Raw genomic sequence first — 27,960 nt, forward strand, 5'->3', positions numbered from 1 at the left:
TGTGTTGCTGTTAGCTAGTCAGAGGTGAGAAATTTGCATGTCATGACTAATAATGGGCAGGTTTACAACACAGTCAATCACTCACACAAACACACCTTCACACCCTGGTGATGATGAATAAGACGGAACAATTTTGTATATAGTGCCTTTCAAGATCAGAATCATGGGGCACTTAAATGAGCTGCATTATAGCCACAGCTGCCCTGGGGAGCACTGACAGCCAAAACTGCTGAACAATGGTGCCATCAGCCCCTCAGACCACCACCGGTAGCTAGCAACGTAAGCTAAGTGTTTTGTCCAAAGACACAACGACTGAAACAGACTGAGAGGGGCTCAAGCCTACAACCCTCTGCTTACGGGGTGGGCACTTAACTCTACTAGTCATCCCTACCTACTGACCCACTTCTGACAAACAAGAACATTTTCCCACAGATATGTATGCACATGACATTCATTTATACTAGAGACCATTTATACTTGAGACCATAGAAAATTATAATAAAAAAGGTGGATGAGACCTTTAAGTTTGCTTGATATATATCCAGTAGCCAATGTTAGCCTGACATCACCTTATGTTACTTTTATGTTAGGCTAAAAGTGTTACTTTTGTGAGTATGATCAAATTACATCAGGCTTATAGCCTATAGGCTAACAGTCTTGGGTGCCATTTCACACTAATTAGCTAAGTTTCTCATTCCAAACCACCATTCATGGTTTTCTCTCAAATTTGCATTGTATTCTTGCATGATTGATGCTGAAGCCACTATAAAAACGCCTGAGACCATTTTAAGCTTACTCAAAATCGAACCGTGATGTAATATTACTTTTTACATCAACTGTTTTATTTAATAGTGTCACGTTTAGGGGATGTTTAGGACCCAAATATGCAGATACCCAGGAGGACACGAGGCAGGAGTAGACATAAATCCTTTTATTAGAGGATGAACAAAAAAAAATCCAAGGCAACGAGCCTAAAATCCAAAGTCCTGGAGCACAGGACACCCAAAGCTCTCAAAGAGCACGAAGACCAAAGACTTTGAAACAGAAGCTCACCTAGAGCACAAAGTCTGGGGACGAGACAAAAGCTCATAAAGAGCACGAACAAATGCAAACAGAATACAAACAATGGACCGACAAGACACTGAGACAAGACAGGGCTTAAATATACAGGGAGGATGAGAGGGAGATGAGCTGCAGGTGTGTGGGGTGTGGGAGGAGGACCAGGTGAAGGCAATGACTAATCAGGGGAGAAACTAACTTGACCTAAGAATAAAACCTAATACAAAAGAGCAGGAAACATAACTACAATTCAAAGGGAGGGGGGAGAAAAATAATAAACACTGATGGGAAAAAACATACTAAATCATGAAAGGCTGTAACTAAAGGAAATGACTTGAGAAACCTAGAGGGCTGGAGATCTAGGGGCAAATGGGGAAAACCAGAAGACACATGAGGAAGATGCAGACATGACACATGAGGGTGCTAGGACACAAAAGGAGCACCTAGAGAACGAATGGAGGGCACAAGGAGACACATGAGGGGAGATGCAGACAGACCATGACAAATAGAGCTGTTAAATGTTTTGCGGGCATATGAACTTTAATATTTGGTATTAAAATGCAGAATTGTGTGAATTTCTTTAGAAAAAAAATCAAGTAAGTATTTAAAATTTTATATTCAAAGCATTTAAAGTTTAAACTTAGTTTTCTAAACATTCTCTGAGAAACAGTCCTGTGTTCTGGACAGTAGCAGGACCTTTATTAAAGCAACATTAATCATTAAAGCTCATGGTGGTAACTCCTTTTTGCTAACTACCTTTTCAACTAATTTTAGCTGCCATAGCCTTTTTCAAAGGTCCTCTATCTAATAAGTCACAACAGGGTAATTTTCAATATTGACAAAATTTCAAAAGTATTTTCTATTTTAAAATAAAAAACAACTGAAGGAAAACCTGGTTAAGTTAAGAATAAACAGTAAGAATGGTTTTGCAACAACCTTTTGCTTATCCTAAACAGTTTAAATTAGGTTCAGTTAGCGATTCTGCAGATGAATTCATAGTCAAGAAAGGAAATATGGTGGGACGCATTAATGCATACTTTTGTTCCCATAATAAGCCAAAGACGTCTCATTGGCCTTTAAATTATACACCTTTCCTCTTAGCTGTCAGGCATCATTCAAAAATCTAAAGCCACTTGCAAATGTTATAATTGCTTCACCACTTTGGTGAAATTATTATTATTATTATTATTATTATTGTTAAACATAGTCTACATTACATCATATTTTATCTTCCAGATCTCAAACAGATGCAAGAACTTCGATTTGCATTGTGAATCTATCTGATCTTTTTAGTTTATTTGCTTTTACTTGTGACTTTAATCACCGTTGAAAAGAACATCTGACAGCTTTTCTTGCCTTTTCAGGCAAGAAAGCCATCCTGCCTCATTGTTGCGTGTGAGACTTGAGTGATCTGTTTGTGTGTGTGTGTGATGTGACACATCAGCTCACATCAGCGAGCAGCCTAAAAGTTGTTCCTTTTGCATAAATCTGTGCCATTTCATTTGATCACCAATACTTTGTGCAGTTCAGCACGTCCGTACAGTGCCTTGTGTTGTGCATGCTGGTGTTAATCCATTGTATGGTTTAACTGCTTATATAGAAATTTTGATAATATTCCCTTTTGGCAACCATTGTTAGTGGAGTTTATTCTATTTCCTGCTTACTTTTGTAACTCTCTGTAATGTGGTTCATTTGTAGTACGTCGGGTGCCACCGCGCTTCTCCATCCCGCCTACAGACAATGAGATCATGCCAGGAGGCAGTGTGAATATCACATGCGTGGCAGTAGGCTCTCCCATGCCGTATGTCAAATGGATGCTGGGTGCTGAAGACCTTACTCCGGAGGATGATATGCCCATCGGACGCAACGTCTTGGAACTCACGGATGTGCGCCAGTCGGCCAATTACACGTGTGTGGCCATGTCAACCCTCGGGGTGATTGAGGCTGTAGCCCAGATAACAGTCAAAGGTAAAGGTTTTCTTCTCTCTTTTTTACGTAGCTGCAGTATTTATAGCAATTTCCAAACCATAAGTCTTGTTAGTTCCCTTACACTGATTTTCTTTAAAGGTTTTAACTCTATAACTAATATGACTATACACAGTATATTGTAGAAAGATTTTCTCCTGAAATTTCAATATCAAAGTTTGCTGAATAAAAAAAACTAAACATTGCCAGTGATGACTTCATTTATTTAGAGAACAGCATTTTCCAAGGCAATCTGGTCCTGTGAGAGAACCTAATTACCCCCTAATCTTAATAACATGTTATAACACTTTTGGTGACAACTTAAGAATGTGCTTGTGATAACTGGTGGGTCACATTGCTCTGATCCACTCTCATTTACAGCATAGTTTTAATTCAGCCTCACTGGAAGGTTTTCCAATTCCTCTTCCAGGTTTTCTTCTAAAGAGGAGAATATTTGATTCCATAAATTACAGCAAATATCCTAGGTCTTGAAACAGTAAAGTAGCCCCAGACCATCACACTACCAACTCCATGTCCAACTGTTGTTATAAGTTTGTTTTAGTGTACTAGAAAGTTCCACTTCTGTCCACAAATATTGTGAATCATCAAGATTGCTTTTGGTAGTTTTGAGATAGGGCTTTAGATGCTGGTGAAGACCATAGACAGAGATAAGAATCATGGGGCACTTGAATGAGCAGATAGACGGCAACGCCTGGTGACCCCTACTGAGGATGTAGTGGTAATACAAAAGGGTTCAAATGAAGGCCATTGGACTCTTTGGTTTCTTGAAGACTTTTCGCTTCTCATGCGAAAAATGTCAATTTGGACTGGAATATGGGAGAGTCACGTTTATAAACTGTAGCTGTATTGTTGTTCAACGAGCTGAAAGTACATATGAATACCCCTCCTCCCTACCGCCTGAGGAATCATTGGAGTTGTCATGCTGTATTGTGTGGAGGTGGTAGTTTTGATTAGATGTAGGAGGGTGGGGGGTCCCGCAGGGGTCGATCCTTGGTCCACTTTTGTTTGCCATTTATCTGCTACCTCTGGGGTCAATCTTTCGTAAACATGGCCTATCATTCCATCTGTATGCTGACGATTGCCAGATTTACTCTCCGTTGTGTCAGGAGAAAGGTCACTCTATTCAGTCCTTTGTCTCCTGTGTTAATGAGGTGAAGTCTTGGCTAATGTCCAACTATCTACATCTGAATGAGGGAAAGACAGAGCTCATTGTTTTTCACCCCAACAGCAGGAATGTGGATCGTTATGCTGATCTTGGCCCTCTTTCTCCATACTCAAAACCAGTTGTTACCAGTTTGGGGGTGAAACTTGATGTAGGACTTAAATTTGATGCTCACATCAATTCTGTGATCCGGTCCAGTTTCTTTCACCTGAGACGCCTTGCTAAAATCAAGCATATGCTGTCGAGAGCCCACCTGGAGCGGGTACTGCATGCCTTTGTAATTTCTCGGCTTGACTACTGCAACTCTCTCTATGCAGGGTTGTGTCAGTCAACACTGCGTCGCCTACAGGTTGTGCAGAACAGCGCTGCCAGGTTCCTGACTGGGACCAGGAAACGGGACCACATCAGTCCAGTTCTGGCCTCCCTGCACTGGCTTCCGATTTCCTATCGCTCACAATTCAAAATACTCGTCTTTGTTTATCATTTCTTCCAGGGTGGTGCTCCCCCTATCTGGCCACACTCCTAAACAGACATTCCCCATCACGCGCTCTGCGCTCCTCTGACCAAGGCCTGCTCGCTGTCCCTCGGTCTAGGTGTCGTACCCGTGGGGACCGGGCTTTCTCAGTCCTAGCACCGTTACTCTGGAACCAGTTGCCACCCTCAGTTAGGCTGTCCCCTTCTCTGCCAGTCTTTAAGAATCACCTAAAAACACACCTCCTCCGCTTGGCGTTTCCAGAACATGTTTGATTATGGCCCTCTATTATGTTGAATCCATTCCACAGTTTTCATTGGTACACTCAATCCATCCACTCAATCCAATTGTGTCTCACACATTTGTATTTTACCGGAATGTTTCATCTATCTTGTAATTTCCATTTTGTATTTTGTAATTTGTATTTTGTAATTTGAATTTCTTTTATTGTTGATTTATTCAGTATAATTACTTACAACTGTACCATGTTCAGCGCTTTGGGCTTCCTGACAGGGTTGCGGAAGGCGCTTTATAAATAAAGCTTTGATTGATTGATTGATTGATTGATTAAAACTCTTTTGGAATTAGGTGTAAAGCTGCATTATAGGTGCTGGAAAGGTGAAACCTGAGGCCTCGTATTTTTAATGTTGGCTTTCCCATTTGACATAAATAGCTTCCTTTACTCCTCTCTCAAACCATGTCTTCTCTGTCCAGAATGTGTACTTTGTCATCTTCAAAAGTGTGTCCCTTGTCCTTCAGCTGTAAGTGGACTGCAGAGTCTTGACCTGAAGAGGTGGCTCTCCTGTGTTGTCATGCAGTTGTGTAGGTGTTGTTTGGTTTCCCCTAAGCATAGGTCATAAAACCCTACAAGGCCTACAAGGCATTGTATCAAATACAGGCCATTAACAGTTTTACTATTTCTTGGTCTGAAAATTGTATTTTGTATTTCATCAGGTTATCTTTACCTGATAATGAAATTTGATGTCGCTCATCTGGAACATTCAAGTGTGAGAGAAAAGCAGAAGCTTAATTCAAAACGGGGGCAAATGATTTTCTCACAGCACTGTATCCAGGAAACTGTCTGAGCAATTGACTGTCAGTACTTCAGAGAAAGTGGCTTACCTGTCAACATTTCCAAAGGATTCTTTAACCTCAAAGGGCCCTGTGTCCACATATGTGGACATTGGCTCCTTGCACTTTTAAAATTTTATCATCTTCACCTTAGGCCTTTTTGTTATTATTTATAGACACATGAAATTGACATTGACTTAAAACATTGTTTTCTTTCTTTTTTATAGGAAATTTGACAAATTTTAAAATTTAATTTAATTTTCATTTTATTTTAATATTTGTAATTTTGTTTCCGTTAATGAGAGTAGACAACTCACTAATAGTTAGATGTATTTTTTCTTTTAAATCACATCAAATACAGGTTCAGGTCTCAGAAGGTTAAAGTTTTAGATGAACCAGGGTATGGGTGTCATGTTGGGGTGTAGATGTTTGACTCACGACATGTAGAATCACCACGGAGGCAAAGGTAAGTAAAAAAGTATTTATTTTTGTTTGGTTGAAGTGCAGGTGAAGGTCTGTGGTCGGGAGGGTCCAATAGTGTTCTGAAGCAGAGACAAGGATGAATAGTTGCAGTAAAATGAGAATAAAGCGAGGTGAGCGGAGGCTTACGGTTTCCTGAGCATTTGGGGAGCTTGATAGGAGGGCGAGTCAGGTCTGGCTGAGCGAGATGGTTGTGAGGGGCAAAGATGATGGCTGGGAACTGAGCACAGGAGTCCAAAGTATCCGAGCGGGGCAGGTGAGCGTTGGAGAGCAGGCGGTCAGGATGAGCGGCGTGGCTGGCAGGCAGGGTTTTCCGGGAGTTTCTTTCTTGAAGAGGAGTGCAGTCATATGAACGAGAGGTACCTGGGGGGGAGTTGGAGGAGCAGGGCAGGTAAGTACGAGGCTAGCAGGGAACACAGGAGACAACAAGCTAGAGACAAGCAGAGTGCAGGTGAGATACTACCCAATACTGAGTAATCATCCGGCACTGGTGAGTTGTCACGCCGCTCCTTAAATCCCCTGACCTCTGATGAGAAGATCCACAGCAGCTGCTCTCCGGGACAAGCCCACCTGCAAACAGAAAGACTCAGACCCAGACAGAGGTTAGCTCAGCACAGCGCATGACAATGGGCATCAGTTCATTGGACATCAGATTGAGGATGTGGTGAAGTGCTTATCTCTCAGCTGGAGAACTGCAAAACCACAATCCCACCATTAGCAGGATGTAGGAAGGAGGGGGTGCAAGAGTATTCTTGTGTTAAGTACAGTTTGTACAGAAAACACCTCTCTAAGAGTAATCATTTCTACATTGCAATGTACAGGAAAGATATCATAGAATCGTGTTGCTATGCTTACATTCACTCCAGGGAATAGCTCCAGTGCACACACACACACACACACACACACACACACACACACACACACACACACACACACACACACATACACATACACATACACACACACACACTCAAAGCTTTGTTTTTCTGAGACATAACGTAGAGATATTAGTCACAATATAACAGTCTGGCAGGAGCTCCCCTGTAGCCTACTTCAGATGGCATATAAATACAATCTATGGCCCTGATATCTTCTGCTGTGTGCTACAATGCAGGGAATTAAAGCAATAAATTTACCTGTTTAATTATTAAAGTGATAAAGTGAAATCGAAGATGAACGACAACAACAGCACTGGTAAACGCTGAACATGGGGAATACAAGCATCTACGATGCTGTGCAAAAGTCTTGAGTCACCCCTTTTTTGTATTGTGTCAGACTTTGCAGTCTTTTAAACTTTAGTTATATTCAGAGGAGGTTTTTTTGTTTGTTTCTTAAGAGGTTTAGTCTAACATACGCCACTCACAGCCAGTGTGTTAACATGTGCATCAGTAAACCGAACTATTGCCTTAAATAAAATAAAAAAAATTTTAATGCATGTAAACCAAACGAGTGCACTCATGTTCATTGAGCTGAAGTACCCAGATAATGCGGTTGAAAGCATGAAAACTGTTAAGCCGAGCTGTGACCGATTGGACACTAATCTTTTGGAAGAGATGAGACGCGGTCTTCAGATAATTGTAACACCATCGAAAAGAACAGTACGTACCAATGTCCATTCCTTCGAACATTGTACAAATCCTGTTTTTACGCCGTCAGCTTTCTCTTTCCAGTATAAGTTTACTAATGTGTTGCTATAGGCTAAACGAAAGAATGTAAAGAGGACACATGTCACCACCTACTGTAGCGGCATGGAACACACTTCTATAATTCAGTTCTCTGACATGTAAACTAGCATAAAGGCGCCCAGTTTATTGCCAGAATTGACTTAAATGCGCATGTAAACGCACTGAATGATGGATTTGTAGCCTGTCCTGGGCGTACCTCACCCCCCACTCGATGATGTCAGCAGATAGACGGCAACGCCTGGTGTCCCCTACTGAGGATGTAGTGGTTAAGATGGATAGAAATCATATCAGGCACAACATGGCTTCTAAACCTAAAGGATGTACTTTGTTTATATTGACATGAAACAGATAATTTAGCAAAGGAAATATTTGAATGGAAAATTTTCTAATAGCTGCCTAAAATACTACAGAGTGGGCCATTTATATGGATACACCTTAATAAAATGGGAATGGTTGGTGATATTAACGTTCTGTTTGTGACACATTAGTATATGTAAGGGGGCAAACTTTTCCAGATGGGTGGTGACCATGGTGGCCATTTTGAAGTCAGCCTTATTGGATCCAACTTTAGTTTTTTTCAATTGGAAGAGGGTCATGTGACACATCAAACATATTGGGAATTTCACAAGAAAAAAAATGGTGTGCTTGGTTTGAATGGAACTTTATTCTTTCATGAGTTATTTACAAGTTTCTGACCACTTACAAAATGTGTTCAATGTGCTGCCCATTGCATTGGATTGCGACCCTCTTCTTCCACTCTTTACACACTGATATCTACACCTTAAGAGAAATGCCAGCACATGCTTCTAGTATCCGTAGCTTCAGGTGCTGCACATCTCATATCTTCACACCATAGACAATTGCCTTCAGATGACCCCAAAGATAAAAGTTTAAGGGGGTCAAGGAGACCTTGGGGGTCTTTCAACTGGCCCACGATGACAATCCCCTTTCCAGGAAACTGTTCTTCTAGGAATGCTCAGACCTGACACCCATAATGTGGTGCACCATCTTACTGGAGAAACTCAGTGAACGTACCAGCTTCAGTGCATAAAGAGGGAAATACATCATCATGTAACAATTTCAAATATCCAGTGGCCCTGGGGTTTACATTGATGAAGAATGGCCCCACTATATTTGTACCCCATATACCACACTATACCATCACTTGTTTTTGTTCCAACAGTCTTGGAAAGATCTATCCAATGTGGGTCGTTGTCAGACCAATAGCGGTGGTTTTGTTTGTTAACTTCACCATTCACATAAGTTTGCCTCATCACTGAACAAAATCTTCTGTGTGAACTGAGGGTCCTGTTCCACTTTTTTTTTTTGCCCCATTCTGCAAATTCTGTGAGCCAAACTGGGTCATCCTCATTGAGATGCTGCAGTGGCTTGAGTTTGTAAGGGTGCCATTTGTGAGTAGCTAATATCCGCCGAATGGATGTTCGACTAATCCAGTGACATTCGGCAAGTGCTACGCTGTGGGCTCTTGCTGAAATGAAGCTAGGACAGCCACTGATGTTTCTTTGTTAGTGACCGTTTTCATGCATCCACATTTTGGCAAATCCAACACTGAACCACTTTCACGAAACTTAGCAAGCAGTTTGCTAACTGTAGCGTGGAAGATGGGTGGTCTAGTAGGGTTGTCTTGCATTGAAATCTGCTGCAATGACCCTGTTACTGCGTTCACCAGATATCAACACAATGTCGATCCGCACCTCATGTGTTAACCTCTTCGACATGTCGATGGCTGTGAACAAAGAGAAACTTGTAAATAACTCATTAAAGAATAAAGTTGCATTCAAACCAAGCACACCGTGTTTTTCTTGTGACATTCCCAATAAGTTTGATGTGTCACATGACCCTCTTCCTATTGAAAAAACAAAAGTTGGATCCAAGATGGCCAACTTCAAAATGGCCACTAAGGTCACCACCCATCTTGAAAAGTTTGCCCCCTCACACATACTAATGTGCCACAAACAAGACATTTAAGTCAACAACCCTTCCCATTTTATTAAGGTGTATCCATAAATACTTTAAACTTTTGCAAAACACATTTTGTTAAAATTAACTTTTTAGTTAATTGCTGAAATGCTAGCTAGTGACTTTGACAATAACTGTTCTCATAAACCCAATTTGTTCCCATTGTTTTTTATTTCCTACATAGTTAAAAGGCTATCTAGTAACTTGACACCAACCTTTGTTTATACAGTTTGTTCCCACCATTTATTATCAAACCCACTGGGAACCTTTTCTTCAAGTCATAGAAAAAATGACTTTGTCTGGAAGACTAAGTGGAAGTTTGATTGAAAAGTGAATGATGAAAGACAAAGTGTAAAAAAACTGTGTTTAAATATCTTAGTTTGAGCTAAATTTGGACCACATCACAAATATGTTAAATATGTCAGCCCAAATTTAAACTTCATCTTTGTGGCTGAAATTGCTAATGGCAGAAAAGGTAAGCATCTGAAAAAAGCCATATAATCTTTATCTGGACTCATATGTGATGTATGGTCAATTGTTTGGTCATGTACGAAAATCAGACAGAATATAGGGCCGAAAGTCCACCAAAATGAAGAAATGTTAAACTTTGTTTAAAATATAACAAAGACAGAGATACAGACATGCAGCTTTATAATGTTTATCATGTATTGTATTAATATGTATGTAATACTTGTAATTACAGCATTGCCAAAGGCTCCTGGCATTCCCATAGTGACCGAGCGAACAGCCACTAGCATTACATTGACCTGGGACTCTGGCAATCCTGAACCAGTGTCCTACTACATCATCCAGCACAAGTCTAAATACTCAGAGGACTTGTACAAGGAAATTGATGGCGTGGCCACAACTCGGTACAGCGTTGGGGGCCTCAGTCCCTACTCTGACTATGAGTTCAGGGTAATGGCCGTAAACAACATTGGACGAGGGCCATCCAGTGAGAGCATCGAAGCCAAAACAGCAGAGCAGGCACCGAGCACGGCACCAAGGCAGGTCCGAGGTCACATGATGAGTGCCACCACAGCTGTTATCCAGTGGGATGAACCAGAGGAGCCCAATGGACAGATCATGGGCTACAGGGTCTACTACACCATGGATCCCACCCAACATGTCAACCTCTGGGAGAAGCAGATTGTTCGGGGGTCTAACTTTGTTACCATCCAGGGCCTCATCCCAAATAGGACCTACTACATTAAGGTGTTGGCTTATACTTCCGTAGGTGATGGACCTCTCTCTCCAGACCTGCAAATCATTGCTAAGACCGGAGGTAAGTTTGTCTTCTCAGCAAGTTTGTTCAGTTTCTAAAAAGTTTGGCTGTGTTGCAAATATTTTAGGTTTAGACTTTTTATTTATTTATTTATTTTGTCATGGAGTATCATTAGTAAGGTATAGTTGTTAATCAGAGCTCTAAACACATAGCCATCTCCAGGCTGTTACATGTTTAAACAAAAAACTGATTTAAAAATTCATGTTTACTTTATTAAAAAAATCATTTTAATAACAATATCTTGTGTAACACCACTGCCTCCTCTGAAAATACAATATGGAAGCCGTTGCAAAACCACAAGCGCTAAGCAGTCATGTGCACGAGTGTGACTGAAATGAAAATGAACTGTGCATAATGCTGAGAATAATGAAATTATCTCTTTATTCAAATTCCAGTTCCCTCCCAGCCGACCGACTTTAAAGGGGAAGCCAAATCAGAAACAAGCATTTTACTTTCATGGAATGCTCCAGCACAGTCTGGACAGGAAAACCAAGTCATGGGATACGAACTCTTGTACAAAAAGAGGGATGAAAGGGAAGAGGTAAATATTTTTCTAAGCCGATTATATGTGTTTACCACTGAGATTTCATGTGTATATAATTACCCTTGAAATAATTTGAATCAAACCCAATTTTACAGCACAGTGAGAACACCAACATGATTTAAAATATTTTGTTTTAAGAATTGCCTTATATCCTCCTATACCCATCTAGTTACCCAGAGTCATGAACATGGGGGAGATTTTTCTGGTGTCATGTAGTTTACGAGTTTGGCCTTTACAGACCACGGGTAGCAGCAGGTCTGATATGATTGAAAGTTCTATTTTATTACAATATAAACAATATCAAAGGAATAACGTTAAAGGGACGTCCCATCCCTAAGTGAAATTTAAGGTGGTTTTCCAGGAACACTACTCAGAGTAACTCGGACCGATGCAACTCGGCCCTACCACTGTCTTCACGGGTACGGCTCGGTATTTTCCCTCTTTCTCCCCTATTTTAAGTCTCTGCTTCGTTGAGGTACCTGGCAAGGCTGAGTCGGGCCGGCATCGTGATTCTGGCCGCTGATTGGCTAGGGGGTGGAGTCACTCGTTGCTGTAAAGTTTTTTGCTTTCTGTTTCACTGCCTGCGGCCATTTACTGGTTCAGTCTGACATAAAGCCATAAAACTGTGCAAAATATTCAGCAACACCAACATTTTTCAGCTGAGTTGTGTTTCTGTGGAGCATACAGATTACCTTGCACTGTTAACTCATCCCCTCATGTTATTTTGTCATGAGTAAAATGTTATGTCAATGTTACCAGCTACACATATTACTGTTTCTTAGATCTCTATCTTTTTAACAGAATTAGTGCATTTCTTTCTATTTGATTGGCAAGTCTTCCCCCTCCTTGTGGAAGATCTAAGTACTGCAGCACATGAGTGTCAATTATATTGTGTTATTACCATTGTAATATTGTAAATTTACCAAATACAATGTTTTTAACTATTGCATTTTGTCTTCTAACATAAGAATAGATAAATCCTTTGGGGGGAAAAAATCTGTTATAGTTTTAGGCATTAAAATGGTCAATAGCTCTTCTTAATAATTGTGACAACACATTTAATATCTAAACACTTTTCAAAAATAGTAACCTTCTATGACATGAATTTTTATTGAAGGTGGGAAAAGTTTTCTCTTGTAAAGATATCAGTCCTAAAATGTTTTTATAGAAACCAACCAAAATCCAAATTCTTTTCGCAGAAACGAATCAGCTTTGAGCCGACAACAACGTACCTTCTGAAGGACTTGAAACCCTTCACTACTTACGCTTTTCGCCTGGCGGCACGTAGTAAACATGGAGTCGGGGCTTACACCAGCGAGATCTCTGCAGAAACACCACAGACACGTAGGTCCCTTTCTTTATCCGACCAAGCTACAGAGGAAGGACATTTTCAAATGCATCAGAATTTGTTTCGGAGCTACAACAAAGTTTTATGACAAATTTCAGAAATAACTGACCCAACTCCAATAAGGAAGATTTTCTTTTTAAGTTTGATGCATTTGAAAATTGGGTGTAAATGTTCAAACAATTGTACGGAATCTTATTTGACCATGAAGCATTCACTCTGAAAGGTTGCACTGACCGTGTAAACAGGCTTTCCTGCATCAGGAGGCAAGGTTATGAAAATTTAAACTATATTTTGATTGGAAAAATAATTGAGCTGAAATTCCCCTAAGTGATGGATCATTTATATCAAATCAGAATTTGTTTCTGTTTTCTGATGAAAAAAAGAGGGTGGATTAGCTCTTTGAAAGCCTTGCCTCTTGGTACAGCCCAAAACCAGAGAGAAAGAATTAGTTTAGAGTGAGCTTTCTATGTATCAACTATGGTTAAACAAATTATCTGAATGTTACAAGGACTTTAAAGTATTTTTTTTTTCAAACAAATTTCGAATAAGTGCACCTTTTAAAATGTAATCAAAAATTTGGAGCTACACCATCATAGAAAGCTCAAAGCAAGAACCTTTTCTTGCCAGGGAATCTCAGATTTATGAAAAAGAAATCAAATGAACAATAAGAAAATTGGATTGTACCGATGAGTGCAAAAGGAATCAAATGTGGTTCCAAATTAAATAAAACCAGAGTTTGAACATTTAGCATAAATCTGAGAGATCTAACACTTAGAGGCAGAAATCAGGTGGGTATAAAATGCTCGGATGTTGTAATTCTGCCCAGATTTATGTTGTTATTATGTTTAAAAAGCATGCATATGTCATCAGAATCTAAGAAATCAGTCATGTCTCCTTGGGAAGTTCTCTTTTGTACAATCAGGCTTTTACCACAAACCAACAGGCTACGGAAAGGTTGGTGGCAAATACAACATTTTTTTCTATTCCTAAAATAGAGAGAGCATCAACCTTTATGTTTTTGGATTGATGGTAACTGCTTGCAAAAGTTCTTACATTTCTCACATTTATGTAGAATGATTTCTGAAGACATTTGGTTTTTATTTACGATTTCTTGAATTTAAGAGAAGCTGTACCGGAATATGTAATATTTTTTCCTTTTTTTATTATTTCGTAATTTTGTCATGACAAAGGTAGGTGATATTGTGTAAAGCTGTCCATTTCCCAATCACCTCCTTCCATTCATTGTAAATGTTAGCATTTTTGTGTTTCTTTACATTTTTTGTCTCTGATCTTTGATTTTAACATGTACTTACTGTAGGTCGTCATCATTCTACATCATTTTATTTTTCCCTTTTTTTGTCTTTTGTTCATTTTCTCCATCATCATCTTGACAAAACCAAAAAACTGAATCTCCTTTGAAACCAACAAACCCAACTCAATGAATGGCCTCAACAAACAAATCAAATTCTACAAACCCAATCCACCAAGCAGAACCCGCAGGCCCACCTCAGGATGTAAATTGTTATAGCCCCAGCTCCACCAACATCCGGGTAAGTTGGCGGCCACCCCCAATGGAGTTACAAAACGGGATCATAACCCAGTACGTCATCCAATATGCTGCAACCGAAGGCGATGATACAACAGCTCGTCAAATCTCCAACATCCCACCGGAAAGCTCTGAGTACCTTTTGGAAAACTTGGAAAAATGGACAGAGTACCGTGTGACGGTCATTGCTCATACTGACGTTGGAGCAGGACCGGAGAGCCTGCCGCAGCTTGTCCGCACAGAGGAGGATGGTATGTGTTAGCTAAAAAGAACTCCAGCTGCAAATCCAACCTTTTTTTTTTTCTTTAACCTTCCCCGTTCAAACACTAATAACCTTGCCTATATCTACCTCTTCTACTTCTTCTTTCTTGCCCCAACCCCCTTCTGCCTGCTTCTGAAATGAACTGCTCTATTCCGGACAAAAGTTCTATTTTTCATATTTTTAAACACAAACTGTGACTCATGCAAGCACCATTTTTTTTCTTTTTTTTTTTCCTCCTGACGCTGCTCAATTTCAACACATGGTATGGCATTTTTGACCTTCAGGCCTTTAACATTCCAGTCCCGACTGTCACTTTTTACCAAAAAAAAAAAATTTTCATTCAAAATTTTTTTTTAATGCAACCCAAGATTTGTTTGAGACTTTTACAAAGGATTGATTTATAGACAGTGGGGATTTTTTGAAGGCCATTTTGAATATTTTTCCACTCATGTGAGAATCATTTTTATTTTTTATATATATATTTTTTTAATTCACTTAATAGCCAAAATTCTTGTTGCACTTCAAGCATTCAAAAGTCTTGAAGTCCTATTTTTGACTCCACTTTTCTATTTTGGCTAAACACATTTTTTTTTTTATCCCATGTTTTTAAAGTTCACTCTGCTCATTTTCAATGTTTCAGGATTAGGTCAGTCGTCAGACCTGTTTTTGCAGTTGTTTTTTTGTTTTTTACCCTCCTTACCATTGTTGAAATATTAATGTCATGCAGTGCTTGTTGCAGTTTGCGGCACTTTTGTGCCATTTTTTAATTTTTTCTCCTCCTTTTTGGTCACTGCGGCGTTGGGCAAGGCTTTTATAAGAGAGGTGAAGGGGTGCTCTATAATTTTGACCTTCTTTCTTTTATCCCCCATGGTGTTCCTCCAGTTCCTAGTGGGCCACCTCGTAAAGTTGAGGTGGAGGCTGTCAACTCTTCATCAATTAAAGTGATCTGGCGTTCGCCGGTGCCTACCAAGCAGCACGGTCAGATCCGAGGATACCAGGTGCACTATGTCAAGATGGTTAATGGGGAGCCCACAGGACAGCCAGTCATCAAGGACATCCTGATTGATGATGCCCAGGTACAGCACCCCACACAGCCAGTCACCTCATTCCTCAAACAAACAGTTCGGCTTTCTGTTCCTCACCTTGTCAGAATCAGACGGGTTTTGTTGCCATATGTGCAAGAATCACAACATTAGGAAATTGCTGTGGTACTTGGTGCAGCTTGTATTTTTTCTTCATCAAATAGCTTTTTTCCCCCTCAAACCTCTATGTTTTATGATCCGAACACATTTATTTGGAAAATAAAATCAGATTAGGGTGGGACAGATCGAAATGAAATTAAATGTATTGTGATCTATTTACATTTACTGCTGATTTTAATAACACATATTTACTGGGTACAATGGTCGTTCTTATGTTTTATCTCTTCTCTCCCTTTACCCTGAAATAACCAGTGGGAGTATGACGATTCAACTGATCATGTGAGTATATAAACTTGAAACTCTCTATAATGATCACCTCCTAAAATATTAAGTATAGGCTCTTTATCATTTTTGATAAGTGGGAAATTAAAAATTTAAATGATTGCTTTATTATCTAATTTGATTGATTGGAGATTACATTTTAACAAAATTGTACCTTCCTTTTGGTGAACAACTGAAAGACCTTCATCACTTCTCTTACCAAAGGATGTTTTCAGTGTTTGTGATTATTACACCGTTACATACCACATATATCATGTGTTTGCCTGCAAGTGCAAATATTAGAGTTCTGTAGCTTAAGTCTTTCATCATTTCAGGAAATGATCATCCCAGAGCTTCAGGCTGAGACCACATATTCAGTAACAGTGGCAGCCTACACCACAAAAGGGGATGGTGCTCGTAGCAAGCCCAAACTCATCACCACCACTGGTGCAGGTAAAAAATTAACTTGTGTTTTATGTACTAAAAATGTATGTTTTTACTTTGCAAATTAAAGAAAATGCAAGCTGGAAAGAGCATCATGAGAGGAAAAGGCTTTATTTGGAATGTACCAATAACAATTATCTGTGAGGGTGCAAATTTTGTGTAGAGTAACAGTCTGAGAATGCTTCAGTTAGTATTTCACTGGATTGCAACTAAAAGAAGAGACACATTTGAAAGTTGCAGCCCAGTGAAATAATGGCTTTAAAAAGTGTACTTTTATCTCTCTAAAACCTTGTTCTTTTCTTCCAATATTGCCAATAGTTCCAGAGAAACCTCGTCTTATGGTCAGTACTACTAACATGGGCACAGCTCTACTCCAATGGCATCCCCCAGCAGTAACACATGGGCCCCTGCAAGGTTATCGCCTTCGCTTTGGTCGCAAAGACGTGGATCCATTGACTGTTATTGAGTTCCCAGAGCGAGAAAACCACTACACAACCAAAGAGATTCATAAGGGGGCCTCATACACTTTCCGCCTTTCAGCACGTAACAAGGTGGGCTTTGGCGAAGAGACGGTCAAAGAAGTTACCACAAACGAGGACGTTCCAAGCGGCTACCCTCAGAACATTAAAGCCGAGGGTGCCACCACCTCCACTGTTCAGGTCAGCTGGCAGCCCGTGCTGCTGGCAGAGAGAAACGGTCAAATAGTAAAATATGCTCTGCAATACAAAGACATCAACAGCCCACGCAGTCCCTCCGAGCTCTTCATCACTGCCCCAGAATCGACTGTCCTCCTGGATGGCCTTAGAGCAGACACCACTTATGATATTAAAATGTGTGCCTTCACCAGCAAGGGCTCTGGTCCCTATAGCCCAAGTGTCCAGTTCAGAACACAGCCCGTGGATCAAGGTAGGACCAGTCCCTGAACTTTCTTAGTCCTTTCCTTTATAAATACAATCTTTTCCTGTACAACCACAACAACATCCTCTGAATGCCTCAAATGGCAGACCCAACCAAAAGACTCCGGTACTAACATTGTGCCCTATCATTATTTTTTTTTATCCTACAATTTAAAAACTCACTCACATTGAGTAAGTATGTATGTCTCTTTGTGTCTTGTCAGTTAAGTAAAGGTCAGTCATTAATTTTAAAAGTTGGTGTAAGAAGGTAAGAGGACAGTTTTGAGTTCAGCATAGCACTTCATTCTGCCTGGTTTTGAAGAAGACATTTCCAGGTAAGCATTTAGTGTGGGACTGCTGGAAGACAGACAGGAAAAGGATATTTTGTCTAAATCATCTGCTCCCCCTTTCTTTTAGCAGTGTTTGCAAAAAATTTTCACGTGAAAGCTGCTATGAAGACTTCTGTATTACTGATGTGGGATATTCCAGACTCTTACAATGCTGCACAACCTTTCACTGTGAGCATTTCCTTTTGTTTACGTAGAGCCCAGTTGAATACAGAACCAAAAATGAGTCGTGTCTGCATGAAACAACACATGATTTTCCCAACAGATCCTCTATGATAATGGGCAGAGTGTGGAGGTGGACGGCAAGTTAACACAGAAGCTTATCACGGGCCTTCAACCAGAGACTCAATACTCCTTCCTCTTGACCAACCGCGGCAACAGTGCCGGAGGTTTGCAGCATCGAGTGTCAACAATGACTGCTCCAGACGTGCTACGCACCAAGCCCTACATGGTTGGAAAGACCAACTCAGATGGAATGGTAACTGTAGAGCTACCATCAGTGCAGACGTCTGAGAGAGTATGGTAAGCATCCAGGATTAATGTCAGTACCAGTTTACAGCAGAAAACGATCTAACTCTAGACATTTAACAGTCTGTGTCTAAGTTTAGCTGTTAGATTGGGTTGCTTTCAAAATTAGGTTAAAGTCAATGCTCCAGCCTATGAAGGCAAATCTACGCAACATAGCCCCACTTGGATTTGCTGGTTGCCAGTGCACATGATCAGAATATATTTTGATTTGACATAAAAAAAATCTTATCTGCAGAAAATTTGATTTGTTAGGAAATGACAACAGTAACAGGGGCCTGCCACTGTCATATCTACAGCCTAATGATAACTATTTTATACTGATGCTCTATGAATGAAAATACACAACTTAACTTGGTAGTCGACCTTGCCAGGGGTATTTTCTTCTAAAACAGCCATTTATATGCATCCCTGCATTCAGTGTAATAGTCACTTCACCTCAGTTGTTGCACACTGAAACAGACCGACTCTTTTAAAGACTCTCCTCTACCCTATATAAAGACTCTGACAACCCTTTAGCAAAGCTCATGGTTGTCAGAAGGCTAAAGGACACATCTGATAGCATAATAAAGCTTTAAACATAGTTTCTGATGGCGTTGAGTGTAATAGCCCAGACGTGGGCAATTCTGATCCTTGGGTACCACTAGCCTGTATGTTTTAGATGTTTCCTTGCTCCAACACACCTCATCAAATGGCCTTGCCTCTTCAGTAGCCTTTTTTATAAGAAAGACCATGCCAGCAAATCTGCGTAATATTACCGCAATGGTATGTCTATGAACGTGCCATGCCGGCATGGCGTGCAAATTTTGCGGCATTCGTTCCGCCTCGCTTGGTAGTAATATTGCGGTAGTGGTCTGTCGTATGCGTCCTGGCGCAACAGAGGCAGATGTCATGATGACATGGGGAGTTATTGCTGAGCTCCGGCTGGCAAATTTATTGAAAATGAAAGTAAACACAGGCAATAAGGTTTGCTTTTTGAACAATATCAGCTGAGATGGCAAACTAGAGCGCCGCAGCGCTCCATGAGCCTCTGTTAGAGCTGAAGCTCAGATCACCAGAGACTGCACAGGGACTGATAGGGACAGACACCTTTAGGAGCTGCTTGTTAAAAAATAAACGTAACGATCACAGCTTCAATTGCAATAAAAAACATGTTTCGTCCAAGATAAACCGAAGTCTGCGGCAGCGCAGAGACCGCCCCCATACCCCCTTTATGCCACCATCACCTAATCTTTTATCAAATTGCCACGATTTCACCACATTACCTTATAAACAACCTTTATCCTTCCCAGGGAGCCGCGGCAAATCCCGTTTTGCAAACGCTATGGTCCTGTAAAAACAGCTAGTTTGTTATTAACTCCTGCAAAAGTCTGGTGATAATGTATTCATTTAGGTTTTTTGAATAAAAATAAATAAATCATTCAGGACATTGGCCCTTGACGAATGGAACTGCCCACCTTTGTGCTACCAGAGCCAAAACCAATCAACAGGGTAGAAATTTACCCCAGAAATGGCCCTGGTAGGGAAGTAATTGATAAGTAGAAGAAGAAGTTTACAGCACTTTTCAAAGACACAAGTCACAAAGGGCTTCTCAGACAAAAACAAACATACAGTGAAAGACAGAATTACAGTAAATCAATAAATAAAACAGCATTACAGTAAACTGTCAATTTTCAATGAAAGTGAGACTAGTGGTGAGGAGGGATTAAGGAAAAGACAGCCAAAATTAAACCTAGGAAATTTAAGGTGAGTTTTCACCAGTTTGGGGATGGTGTAGGTAGCCAGAGGGGGGCAAAACAGAATTAGTATAGACTAAACAGCAGAACTTGTATCATGAAACATTGAGTAGAGAACTAAACGTAGCCAGCCAGGAATTACTAAGTAAGTGAAATCATTAGACTTCTCAGATGCCGAGAGGTACAGTGTCCGCATTTGGAGATTGGGGTTCAAATCCCGGTCAGGTCATACCAAAGACTTTAAAAAGGGGGTCCAATGCCTCCCTGCTTGACACTCAGCTTCAAGGGGTTGGGGGGTTTAAACCACCAAACAGTTCCAGAGCGCAGCTGCAGCTCACCTTTCACTGTGGGGCGCTACTGCTGAGCTCCAGCAGGAAACAATATTGAAATTGAAAGTAAACCTGGGCCATAAGTTTTGCTTTTGTAAACAGAACCAGCTGAGATGATAAACCGAAGTGATGCAGAGCTCCAGGAGCTTCTCACCATTAGAGCTGGAGATCAGATCACCAGAGACTGCACAGGGACTGTGGAGGACAGACACCTTTTAGGGGCAGCTTGTTAAAAAAAAAAAAACTCAATGAGTGTGGCTTCCATCACAATAAAAAGGAAGTTATGTTCAAGTTAAACTGAAGCACAGCCATGCAGAGAACGTTCCATACCTTCTTTATACCGCCATTGCATAATTTTTTGTAATAAGGACATGATTGCACCACATTACCACCACAGACTGACCACTTACTGTATAAACAACATAAGGCTCCCTGATTCCGGCTTGGCGTTGCAGCAAATTGGCAGCATTGTTTTCTAAAAGAGGCTAAAATGTGGTCAGCCAAGAATTACTAAGTCAGTGAAAACATTGATTAGGCTAAAGGTGGAATGTGACTAGAACTAATGCAGTAAATAATTACCTTGTGTAGCGCATTTCTGAGTCCAGGGAGTCCAAATCACTTTATTCTAGTCAGTCATTCATCCATTCACATACACTAGGTCCAGCCACCCTACGGTGCACTGACAGAGGTATGGTAAAATAGCACTTTTGAAAGTAGCTGGAGCTTTTAGGAAGGCTGAGGAGCACTCAATACTTTTGATTGAGTTAAGTTGGGTACCTATATTGAGTCTGAAAGTGTTTTTTGTTTTGTTTTTTTGTTTCAGTTTTTAAGTTTAATAGGTGCATGAATAACAAGTTAGTAATACATCGGTATATTCATGCCAAATCAGCCACCAGCTTCTTAGTCCAAGACTTCGTACCAGGATCAGCTACTGAAAACACTTAGATGGTTATTTCCCCAGCTTTTCTTTATATATATATATATATATATATATATATATATATATAATATATTTAATGTTTTTTAAATATTTTTTTTATCCTCCAGGGGGTATTACATCGTGGTTGTACCACTGAAGAAGCAGCGCACTGGGAAATTTTTCAAACCATGGGACAGTCCTGATGAGATGAACTTGGATGAGGTAAATCCCAAAAGAGTATCCTGTTATACTGACTCACGCTGCCGAGAAAGATCAGTAAAAAAGTGTAAAAGACAGCTCAAGTCATTCTTGTGTTATTGCTACTCAGTTTGTAACTCAGCCCTACATACCTATGAGCACATGCCACATATTGATTTTCTGAAAAAAACTAGAGTAAACAAGTTGAGGCCGGTAAGAGGACAAGAGAGACAGGAGATAAGTCTTTTTGATTGATGCAAATAGCTCCAGAGAGCACTGTTCATATGGAAATGAGAACATAAAGTAGCCATCAATCCCATTGCAAACTCAACCCCATCACTACCACCACCTCCTCGTTGTGTCTGCAATAATTACCTGAAGAGCTGCATTGGGCCTTCGTGGCTCTTCTCATTCCAGGCAAACCTCGGCTACCACATGCGTATAAAACACTTGAAAACTTTTATATTTAGCCAGTAGATTATTCTAGAGCTTTGATGCATCTCATGGAAATTAAAGCTTTTACCACAACACACTTTAGGCTGTTTTATGTTATCCTTTAAATAAAGTATTATGTACATGCACTACTTTACTTAATATTGAGTATACAGAATAAAAGGTTATAGTATAAAAAAGTTAGGCCCATTTCAGTTTGAGAGTTTTACATAACAAGATGCAATAAAATAATCTGAATGTTCAAATCTAACCTCTAGTACAAAAACACATGACCGATCCCACCATGTTATCATTAAACAGAAGAGTTGCATTTGAAAAATTTAAACTTATTGCTTTCAAAGGGATTTTTTGGGCAGTTTATTTTTCCAGGACATACATGCATGTGTTAACATGTTGTTTGGGAGGAGCAACGGCAGGAATTGTTGCTTCCCATCAACATGGGAAGGGTTAAAGCTGCTATAGCCAATCTACAAAACCAGCTATGTTTTGAACACAAACATGATCACAAAACACTCACCCCTCCCCTCGGGTATCTTCATTGAGATGCTTCTGCCGAAACCAGAAATTCACATTGCCAGAGGAAATGAGAGAGCGCTAAACAACGGTCACTGTTTTCTAGGTCTTTTGTTGTCCTTGACTTCAAATAGTGTTTTTCTTTTTGGAACTCTGGTAGTTTGTCCTAAAGTTTAATTTGCTGCAGTGGGCTGTTTCGCCTTCCTTGATGTTATTGCTGCAAACCTCTCTCACCAGTGGTGTTCTGTAGCTAAATACGCGAGAGTGTTATGAATGCAGGACCCAGACAAGTGCGGTGGTTTGGCGTGACCAGATGATTTATGGTCGCTATGTGTTATTGGTAGATGTTTTAGACAAATGCAACATACACACTTTATTTTAAAAAAGGGTGGCACAAGAGTTAAGTGCTCACCCCGTTATCAGAAGGTTGCAGGTTTGAGCCTCACACAGTCTGTCGCTGTTGTTGTGTCCTGGGGCAAGACACTTAACCCACCTTGCCTATTGCTGATGTTCAGAGGGACCGGTAGCTCTTGTGTTTGGCAGCCTCACCTCCGTTAGTGTGCCCCAGGGCAGCTGTGGCTACATTGTAGCTCATCACCACCAGGGTGTGAATGTGTGTGTGAAGGGATGAATGACTGATTGTGTTGTTAAGTGCCTTGGTGGGTTTCAGGATTCTAGTAGGCGCTATATAAAATACAGGCCATTTTACCATATTATTATCTCCAATATATTCATAGCTAAACTATATTAGAATGTTGTTAAGAGACATGACAAATATGTGTGTGTGCCAGAGGTTCGGGGAGCCGTCAGGCTGAAGAAGGAGGCCTACAGGGCGTGGCTGGTCTGTGGGTCTCCGGAGGCAGCAGACAGGTACCGGATAGCCAAGCGGGGTGCAGCAGTGGCAGTTGCCGAGGCAAAATCTCGGGCGTGGGAGGAGTTTGGTGAGGCCATGGAGAAAGACTATCGATCGGCTCCAAAGAGGTTCTGGCAAACTGTCCGGCGCCTCAGGAGAGGAAGGCAGCAACTCGCTCACACTGTTTACAGTGGGGATGGGGAGCTGCTGACGTCAACTGAGGCTATAGTCGGACGGTGGAAGGAATACTTTGAGGAGCTCCTCAATCCCACCAATGCGCATTCCGAGGAGGAACCAGAGCTGGGAGGCCTGGGGATGGACTGTCCGATCTCGGGGGCAGAAGTTGCTGAGGTAGTCAAACAACTACACAGCGGCGGAGCCACGGGGGCGGATGAGGTTCGTCCTGGGTATCTCAAGGCTATGGATGTTGTAGGGCTTTCATGGTTGACACGTCTCTACAACATTGCGTGGTCATCGGGGGCAGTTCCTAGGGAGTGGCAGACCGGGGTGGTGGTCCCCATCTTTAAGAAGGGTGACCTGAGGGTGTGTTCCAACTATAGGGGGATCACACTCCTCAGCCTCCCTGGAAAGGTCTACTCCAGGGTACTGGAGAGGAGGGTCCGATCGATAGTTGAATCTCAGATAGAGGAGGAGCAATGTGGTTTTCGTCCTGGCCGTGGAACTGTGGACCAGCTCTATACCCTTGCAAGGGTGATGGAGGGGGCATGGGAGTTTGCCCAACCAATCCACATGTGCTTTGTGGATTTGGAGAAGGCTTATGACCGTGTCCCCAGGGGCACCCTGTGGGGGACGCTCCAGGAGTATGGGGTGGGTGGCTTTCTGTTAAGGGCCATTCAGTCCCTTTACCAGAGGAGCGTGAGTTTGGTCCGCATAGCCGGTAGTAAGTCGGACCTGTTCCCAGTGAGGGTTGGACTCCGCCAGGGCTGCCCTTTGTCACCGGTTCTGTTCATCACTTTTATGGACAGAATTTCTAGACGCAGCCGTGGTGTGGAGTGTGTCGAGTTTGGTGGCAGGAGAATCTCGTCTCTGCTTTTTGCGGATGATGTGGTCCTCCTAGCTTCATCCAGCTCTGACCTTCAGCTCTTGCTGGGTAGGTTCGCGGCCGAATGTGAAGCGGCTGGGATGAGGATCAGCACCTCCAAATCTGAGACCATGGTTCTCGACCGGAAAAGGGTGGCTTGCCACCTCCGGGTCGGGGGAGAGGTCCTACCTCAAGTGGAGGAGTTTAAGTATCTCGGGGTCTTGTTCACGAGTGAGGGTAGGAGGGATCGGGAGATCGACAGGCGGATTGGTTCGGCGTCTGCAGTGATGCGGACGCTGAGCCGATCTGTCGTGGGGAAGAGGGAGCTGAGCCAGAAAGCCAGGCTCTCGATTTACCGGTCGATCTACGTCCCAATCCTCACCTATGGTCATGAGCTTTGGGTAATGACCGAAAGAACGAGATCGCGGATACAAGCGGCCGAAATGAGTTTCCTCCGTAGGGTGGCCCGGCTCAGCCTTAGAGATAGGGTGAGGAGCTCGGACATTCGGGAGGGACTCGGAGTAGAACCGCTGCTCCTCCGGATCGAAAGGAGCCAGTTGAGGTGGTTTGGGCATCTGGTCAGGATGCCTCCTGGACGCCTCCCCGGGGAGGTGTTTCGGGCATGTCCTGCCGGCAGAAGGCCCCCGGGTCGACCCAGGACACGTTGGAGAGGTTACATCTCCAATCTGGTCCGGGAACGCCTTGGGGTCCTGCCGGAGGAGCTGGTGGACAAGGCCGGGGAGAGGACGGCCTGGAGCTCCCTAGTTGGGATGCTGCCCCCGCGACCCGGACCCGGATAAGCGGAGGAAGACGAGACGAGACGAGACGGGCTAATTTGTTTTCCAGATTTGCCATTGCAGCTTTAAAGGTCATTATCAAACAATTTGGAGTCCTAAATCCTACAGCGAGAAAATATATTTACAAGTGGAAAACATTTAAGAGCGGATTCCTTTGCATGCTCACTTCAAGGTCAGAAAAAAGGAGCTTTATCTCACACATTATCAGCCAAAGACTGCAGCTTAAAAGTTGAATTTCATGATTGTAAAATGAGAAAAAGACTGAACAAAAACAGGCTTCTTCTGAAGGTTTAATGGTAAAATAAACTTTATCTTGAAGAAAGACAGCAGCATTACTCGGGTTCCTAAAATAGCATTTAAATGATCTGAGGATTTTGTGAACAATTTTCTTTGGGTCAATGAGATCCATAATGTTTGGATAAAACCACATTGCACAACAGGACAAGCAGCTAAAACTCAATGTCAGCACGGTGGTGGAGGGCTGATCATAGTGTCTTATGATATGGGCAAATAGTTTTCTCTGGAATAAGGGTTGGTTGGTTTGTTGGTTGATTTGGGCACCTTGCATTCATTGAAGTTTTCTAGAGTCAATATTGAATCTATCCATCTGACATCTGAAGCTATGACCAAACTGGTAATGAAACAAGACAATAAACTCAACAATTAAATACTTAATTTCATGACCGAAAGGACAGCAATCAAGGTGGTGTAAAGGTCTAGTCCAACATCTACCTGATTGAAATACTCTGGTTGGACTTTTAAAGAGCTGACCAAAATAAGGTAAAAAAAAAAAATAAATAAATAAAAACCCTTCCTCTCAAGGATGCTAAAAGTGATCCAACAGGATGTTGGTGTATTGAATAGACTTGGTGAAATCTGTTTTTTTATGCTTAAAGTTAGACATACGTGTTTCCAACCTGACAAAGAATACATTTATTTTATTTTGTCAAGAAATGGAAAACTCCCAAACTGAACTCAACTTCCTTTTTAGCAAAAACAGCCAACAATTCCCATGGAATGAATCTAACTCTACATCACATGACTAGAAGAATAAAAGATAACACACAGCGTCTCATCTGACAACGCCTTTGCAGTCGTGCCTACAGGCCCTTGTCTGCAGCCTTGACCAATTGCCCAAAAGTCACCCCTCTGTCAGAATTTATTTGTTTGTCAATATTGGCACTCACCTTTTCACAACTTTTCCCAAGGGCGGCTAGATTTAGTTGTGTTGACAGGAGAGATGATTGAAGACATTATCGGGCAGCACCAACAGCCCCGCAGCCAAAACAAAGCACACACAGGACCGCACACACAATATATATGATGTGAATGACACACACGCACACACAGATTTCCAGTTGCACGAGTCAGATATATACATTCAGATGCAGACTGGGTTCGCGTAATTATCATCAATATTCTTTGTTCTTGACATTTAAACTCTATTGATACTTGACTAAATGAAATCGTAGATTTTCTTGTTGTTTGAAGTCTCTGATAGTAAAATGGCCTGTATTTATAGAACACCTGTTAGAGTCCTAAAATCCCCCCAAGGCACTTTACAAGACAACGGTCATTTATCCTTGCATGCACACATTTACAGTAAAAGGGTTGAAATGATTTTGGATGAGCAAAGTCAGACAAAGATAATCTGAGAAAATATAAAGTGCGGTTTTCCCATGATGATTTCATTAATGAAGGGAATAACAATTTCTAAACCAACCTGTCCTTGTGTAGAAAGGGAACTCTCTTTAATTACGTAACTGGTTGTAAGACATTGAAGTAACAGCTACAGTCAGTTGTTTGAGATTACAGGTAATGAGTCTCTTACACTACTGTGAAGAAATATTAGCCCACCCTTCTTTACAGAATGGTTTTCATTCAGCCAAATTGAGGGTTTTCCAGCATAAAGGATCTGTTTAAAGGAGAAATATGTAAGAATTCTACAGTGAAATAATCACAAAAAAGTCTAATGTCTCAATCATGTTGAAAGGAAGGTGACATTGAAACAGATGCCTTTCCTAGACAGATGGGGGTTGCCAGTTATTCTCCTTAAAAAAAAGATGGACGTAGTTACTGTTTACAGTCAGTGAGTTTGGGAGGTTGCCATGTCTCCGCCAACCTAATACTGCTGCGCTAGCATTTGTAATTCAACAGCATAAAGCAAAAAGCTCCAGAGTTGTTTAAAGAACCAAAGCCAGTAAACAGGATTGACCCAGAAGTTCTTTTTTGTACCCCTGAGAAGCCACAGCATCTTTTTGTTTTACTCTAATATCAGGTGAAGCAGGCTAGAGGCTAACAATGCTAACGGTTAGAAATAAATAGTCAGCTCGAAAAATTTCTGAAGCTACTTTTTCATTTACCAACAACTCGACATTACAGTGAAATGTGTGTGTGAAGTGACTCATTTGTGGCATTTTACTTTCAATCATTGAATCCTTCAGAACTTTAATATCAAGCTAAAAGCATAATGGCTAACAACCACACTTCCTGTAATGCCAGAGGAATATTACTGTAATAAGTGTAGTTAGTGATCTCTATGTAAAACACCAAAGAGTGCTAACA

The 27,960-nt window shown here is 41.3% G+C and overlaps 1 protein-coding gene across 39 annotated transcripts in view; it reads left to right on the forward strand.

The window, feature by feature from the left end:
* LOC107377453 (protein tyrosine phosphatase receptor type D) overlaps positions 1–27,960 on the forward strand; it is a 677,785-nt gene that overhangs the window by 600,942 nt on the left and 48,883 nt on the right. For 17 of the 39 annotated variants that reach the window (XM_070547717.1, XM_070547719.1, XM_054748836.2 and 14 more), the window contains 12 exons: positions 2,758–3,027; positions 10,599–11,180; positions 11,576–11,721; positions 12,924–13,068; positions 14,564–14,869; positions 15,763–15,956; positions 16,335–16,361; positions 16,679–16,796; positions 17,106–17,693; positions 18,101–18,201; positions 18,296–18,552; positions 21,668–21,761. In XM_070547717.1, the coding sequence (XP_070403818.1) occupies positions 2,758–3,027; positions 10,599–11,180; positions 11,576–11,721; positions 12,924–13,068; positions 14,564–14,869; positions 15,763–15,956; positions 16,335–16,361; positions 16,679–16,796; positions 17,106–17,693; positions 18,101–18,201; positions 18,296–18,552; positions 21,668–21,761 (2,828 nt within the window). The remainder of the gene's footprint in view (positions 1–2,757; positions 3,028–10,598; positions 11,181–11,575; positions 11,722–12,923; positions 13,069–14,563; positions 14,870–15,762; positions 15,957–16,334; positions 16,362–16,678; positions 16,797–17,105; positions 17,694–18,100; positions 18,202–18,295; positions 18,553–21,667; positions 21,762–27,960) is intronic. The other 22 variants (XM_054748854.2, XM_015947063.3, XM_054748855.2 and 19 more) reach the window with 4 other exon arrangements.

This window comes from Nothobranchius furzeri, chromosome 2 (assembly GCF_043380555.1).
Source record: "Nothobranchius furzeri strain GRZ-AD chromosome 2, NfurGRZ-RIMD1, whole genome shotgun sequence".
Taxonomy (NCBI): Eukaryota; Metazoa; Chordata; class Actinopteri; order Cyprinodontiformes; family Nothobranchiidae; genus Nothobranchius; species Nothobranchius furzeri.